This window comes from Aulostomus chinensis, chromosome 9 (assembly GCF_037954235.1).
Source record: "Aulostomus chinensis isolate RoL2024-O1b breed Wild chromosome 9, RoL_Achi_v1.0, whole genome shotgun sequence".
Taxonomy (NCBI): domain Eukaryota; kingdom Metazoa; phylum Chordata; class Actinopteri; order Syngnathiformes; family Aulostomidae; genus Aulostomus; species Aulostomus chinensis.
This window is the reverse complement of record NC_141328.1, coordinates 28,227,626-28,233,317: the sequence shown is the minus strand read 5'-3', so window position 1 is coordinate 28,233,317 and position 5,692 is coordinate 28,227,626. Positions and strand designations below refer to the sequence as shown.

Sequence of the window (5,692 nt, the reverse complement as noted above, 5' to 3'; positions counted from 1 at the left end):
GTGAAAGCGGTAGCGGTAAAATAGCCTTGTTAATTTTAATACAGTGGGTCATTAAATATCACGAGGGTCTTACCCTTTGTCCCACTTAGACAATGTAATGGCGCTTCCTTTAATATGTTTACAGCGTTGGATCCAACATACTGTCATTGTTTTCCCCGCTGTTGTTTCTCTTTAGCAGGGCAGGCCATTGGATGGCGGCTCAGGCCCATTGACTCTGACATAAAGACTCTAAGCTTACAGATGATGATAATTTATTGACTTTAATTCACGCAGTCCACTCACACACACAAGAGAAAGAGAGTGACTCTTTCACTGTATGCATCGATCATTTACAAGGCTCTAGCCCACACGTCTCTGACAATTTTACTGCATGTTATGTACAGCATGTCAAGCCATGGCGTTTCAAACTGTTATACTCATTCTTGTATAATTAATATAAATTACCTTGCTGGTTTTTTATGATGGTGCAACTGTAATTAGCAGATAAAAGCAAGTCACGGCACTCCCAGTGGTGCTGCAGGGACATGAAAAGTGAGTGTCTGGACAGGCACCTTGGGTGGGATCAGTTTTAACCCTCTCTCTCCCCGGCCGTGCCCTCGCCAACATCTCATCTAATCACATTTTACTGCTGTCTACTTCTGCTAACCCCGTCCTCCTTAACCTTCACATTACCCCCTCACTGGAACTACACACACACACACACACACGCACACACACGCACACACGCACACACACAGAAGCTGTCCTCATTATACCAGCAAACTGGAGCGATAACAGTAAACTGGTGTGATAATGAAGTCCATTTATAATGAATTCCTTTCCCTTATTACTGCTCTCTCTCTCTCTCTCTCTGTGTGTCTGGTAAAACACTTAGCATGTAGCACTAACGCTAACATAGCCTCCATTCATGCTTTCACTGCAGCTATAAAGAGCCACTCATTCAAGGTCTGAATCAAACTGGAGCAAAGCCAAGACAACAGGTCCACAGGTCAAAGCCAATAAGGCTTTCATTGACTCATCCTCCTCTCTGCTAGTGGAAACACCAACCCAGATGCACACATCTGGACCGGACCGCCAACCGTCAACAGCTGAACTTTCTTTTAATCATCTGTGTACATTACTCCTCGGTAATGTCATCTTGAGACGTCCACATCGCCACAGCGTTGCTATGGAGACATTTCCAGCACTATCAATGCTGATGACACGCCGCTTTATGTGGCCCTGATGACAAGAGACTTGTTGATGCTCTTTTTAGGTGCATTTTATTTATTAGTGCCTGAATGTCAAACAGTGTTTTACAGCTCAACCAGGAGGACACTGAATATTTTTGTGAGCCATTCTCAGGCTCAGAAAGGGAGAACGTGGTCAGAACATTAAATTCTAGCGAGCAGCACGATGACTCCGGAGGTTCTCAGGCTGATTGTCATCTTTAACATAAACTATACCGATATAAATCCCTTGGTCCCCCTTCTGCTACTACACTTGGCTTCTTACCATGTAAAAATACATTTTTCAGATGACGGTAGATAATTTGGTGTTTCTCTAATGCAGTGTCTTGTTATTTATTGGCCTGACTAGAGATAAATGATATATCTGCAATAAGACACCACTGATATATTGACCTTCACAATTATTCCAGCAGATCTAGACATTTTTAGGCATTCATGTTTTATTTATGTGGTTTATATACACACACGTTGTGTTTTCAGTCACAAGGAAATGAGAAGCATATAACCAGCTTCATCAATTTGACCTGTGCCTATACATATATACGTGCGTGTGTATGTATGTATAGATACACACACACACACACACACACACACACACACACACACACACACACACACACTTTCTAGCCAAATGCCCACCAGTGAGATATTTTATTTAGAATGCTTTGCCCTGATTCCTATCCCACGTTTGTGATTCAGACAAGCAGCTTCAATGTATGGGTTCCTCTGAGGGCAGAATAACAAGGAGATCAGACAATTTATAAGTGCAAGAGATACTGAATTCTCCCTGGGGCAACACTACCCGCTGCAGGCCAGAGATATCCCTCCCTCCACGAGGAGCTCTGCCTTTTTCTGCTTCTTACTTTGACATCGAAGTCAATTTACAAGGTATAAATACAAGAAACTGACTTCCTCGCACGACGTGTCACAACGAGCCAGCTACAGGCCTTTGTAGGAGGGAAGGAGATATCAACTGTAACAAGACCAGCTACCTGTGTGGTTAGGGTTCCATTTCTTGGATCCGTTTGGCCACCATCAGAAGCATCTCCTTGCAAAAGTATCTTAGAGATCAGCATGAGAACATGAGGACAGCTGGAGTATCAGGTCCACCTTAATGTAGCGCACCCGTTCCCCTGTTGAGAATCCTTCACTTACATGAAAATGAGTGTACGAGTGTAGTATGCAGAGATGGGGCGCACATCCACGGAGCCACACAATTCATGATGCACCGTGGCTCTTTGCTGAACAGCAAATGAATCAAGAATGACAATAAAATTCATCAGCATGTCAGAATACGCCGCACAGTCTCAGCTGCTGGTCACAGCTGCATGAACCAGTCTCCTCCCCTCCCGTCCACGTCAGTGTCGCAGTGTGACGGAGGCACCAGGAGATGGAGCCCTCGCTCTGAGGCCTCCAGAAGTGCCGAGTGACAAAGAGCGCTCACCATGGCAGCTCTGACAGAAAGACGCTCGCTCCTAAAGGCCAGCTACATTTACAAATATCAAGTCTTATCAAACACAAACACAAACCACAGATGGATAGCATCACGGCTGTTAACACACCAGTGTCAGCAAACATTTATTAAAAGTATTGATAATGGAAGATTCACTGGAATAAACACATCTCTGCAATCAGTGGAGTGATTACAGAAGTAGTTGTACATGTTGTGATCCTAATATTCATGGAAAAGAAATGGTAATTACAGTGCACCAATAATTTGTACAGTAATGTGGTCAAAGAAAATCTACTTCTGGAAGAAACACGAGGAATGTTGTCACCAGCTATGATGAGGTTGATCGGAGTTTCAAAGAGAAATGATGTATACTGTAGCTGAATAAACACCAGGAAACAGTGACGTACAAAACAAAGAAGGCAGCAGGTCAGCCCTGACACTGGAATGTTTCTCCTCCTTCTGATTCTGTCATACAAGCCTGTACAAAATGGACAACTAATAAAAAATGAAGCGTGACTGGATCAGCCAGTGGTCACAGCTTAGATTGATGGAGTGGTCAGCAGAGGAAAGTGGGGATGCAGATCAGTGCCATGAAGACTGGGCTGTACAGTGGCTCACTGGTAGACTGGAACAAGTGGGACTCTATCGTAGAAGAGACCACTTGATCTGTTCTTTGGCGGACTGAAGAACCTGTGGAGGAACGATAGTTTTAACTGAGGGACGACCATGAAGAGACACATCCGAGATCTAATTAATCATCTTAATTCACTGAATAAACACTGGATGGTAACCATAAAGCATGGCAACTTTGGTCAGTTATTAATCTCTGCAAAAGGAGGAACGGCGGCAGCCAGGACTCATAAATGACTTCATGAATCAAGACGAGCACACACACACAAGCAGACGAACTACAACACAAGTCCCGGTGCCTACCGTCTCACCACTGACTGGATTTCTTTATTATTTAAATTTGGTGTCGTGCCACAGCTGCATCTGTGTTAAGTTTATTTTCCATTTATAATCTTTACTGACACCTGAGCAAATTCTTCCAATAAAGAGTTTTTAAACCAGGAACTAAGCCAACCAGCAAGCAGATGAATCAAGACCATAAAGTATCATCGCTGATACACTTCAGAATTATGGGTAGTGTAGTAATTTTCAGAGAGATTGCTAATAAAACTCTGTTGCAAATGAAGGAGTCAACGTCAGGTGGTTTGACATGGTGGCTCCTGATCAGCTGCTCTACAGAGAGCATCTTCACTTCTGGAACCACATTGTTGAGTTCCACTTCAGTGCATAAAGTTACTGCTATATTTCTGCACGTAGATAATTCAAATAAATAAAGTTACAATAATGACTTAAAACTAACCAAGATATATGATGACAGAAACTGCAAAAAAAACAAAAAACAAACAGTCGGTGCTGTTCGATCAGTTTTGGGGGATCTTTGTCAAACAAAGATGTATTTCTAAGCCTGCAGAATGTGGTAGGGAGGCAGAACATCTCTGCAGCACCACAATGTTTCATCTAAAATATTGTGACACACAGTGAACTAATATGGTGCCTTCCTGTGGTCTGAACATTTGAGAAGGTCATACGGTGATTCTTCTCAATCAGTTGCGCAGCTCCAGAAGAGGTAAACTAACGAAGGCGTTAAAATCCCTAATGGAGGAAACGATGTCTCACCTGGGTGACGGTCTGCTCAGTCAAAGGCACATCATCCCCCTGCAGGGAGAAATACGTCACGTTTGTACTTGATGCATGTAATCATTTACGGGATTTCAGAGATGAGAGAGGAGGGTCTTACTCTGAGAGCCACGCGGTGCACCACTTGTTGAGGGTCACTCTCCAGGATCACCCTGCAGGAGGCAGCACAGACGGTGAGTGGGGCTGCATCACGATGTGGCTGCAACAGTTTCAAGCTGCTCCCTCCTTACTCACCCTCCATCCACGATTTCATCCACGGCAAGGAAGAGACCCTCCATGTTCTCCAGCAGAGCTCTCCTCTCAACGTTCTTTCTGCAGCGTAAGGAAAACGTACTTTAACTTCATGCGTAAATTGTGGCATAAATAACAAACGTCAAAACTGAAGAACGTACCTCAACATCTGACTGAGTGAATCAAAGAGGCAATTTAGAACAGCCATGAGCATAAGCTGCAGAGAATAAAGGATTATATTAGAATCTCCTCAGTGTTTTTATATCATCGGTGGGGGGGTAATAATTTTTATGGAGTTCTCATTTTTATCTTTGGTACCTTAAGGCACCACAATCTTTCCAACTGCTATCGACAACAAACCTGGTATCTGCATGATCGGGCTCTTGTAAATCATGGATATAAAAAAAACCTGAAAATAACACTCATGAGTGAAATTGCTTTATTTACTATTCAACAGTTGGTAGGCAGGAAAAATTAAAACTTAAATATAGACAGAGTAACTCAGATTGATAGACATTTAATGTCATAATATTGAGGTGATAAACCAGAGGAATCTAACCTGTGAGGCAGTAATCTGGCACAGCTCAGAGACAACAGCTACCCTGGGTTCTCCCAGCACATCGGATACGACAACTAAAAACCTGCCATTGTTTCCTTCTCATTTTAACATAAATCTGCCACATAAACTTCATTCCAAACTGGAAAAACAAGACTGACATGTTAAAACACCGTGTTATACTACTTGTGTTTTAGCGCTCTAGAATATCCTGTTACATCGACGATTACAGATTCAGAACACACGTTAACTTTGTCATCCAGAAATGCCACCAGTTCAACATGGGATTCATTTGAAGAAGTCAACACAGAAAAATGCATTATGAAATGTTCTTTGGCTCCAGCCTCTTAAATTTGCTTTATCATAAACAGCATGTCATCATTAAACTAAAAATTTCAAGGATCTGGACAGTCAGGCAAAACCAACAAATCACAGCTGGCAATGCGACAGCAACTCAGAAATCCTCTTTCCCCTAAAAAATACACTTAAGAGTGAATAAGACAGACTGAAAAAAGG

The 5,692-nt window shown here is 42.7% G+C and overlaps 1 protein-coding gene across 1 annotated transcript in view; it reads right to left on the bottom strand.

Moving 5' to 3' along the window:
• Nucleotides 1–2,774: 2,774 nt before the first annotated feature.
• Nucleotides 2,775–5,692, bottom strand: part of copz1 (COPI coat complex subunit zeta 1) — a 4,544-nt gene continuing 1,626 nt past the window's right edge. Inside the window, exons 5-9 of the mRNA XM_086214848.1 lie at nt 4,782–4,837; nt 4,624–4,701; nt 4,490–4,541; nt 4,369–4,407; nt 2,775–3,372 (exon numbers count right to left, since the gene is read on the bottom strand). Coding sequence (XP_086070974.1) covers nt 3,325–3,372; nt 4,369–4,407; nt 4,490–4,541; nt 4,624–4,701; nt 4,782–4,837 — 273 coding nt within the window. The 3' untranslated portion in view covers nt 2,775–3,324. The remainder of the gene's footprint in view (nt 3,373–4,368; nt 4,408–4,489; nt 4,542–4,623; nt 4,702–4,781; nt 4,838–5,692) is intronic.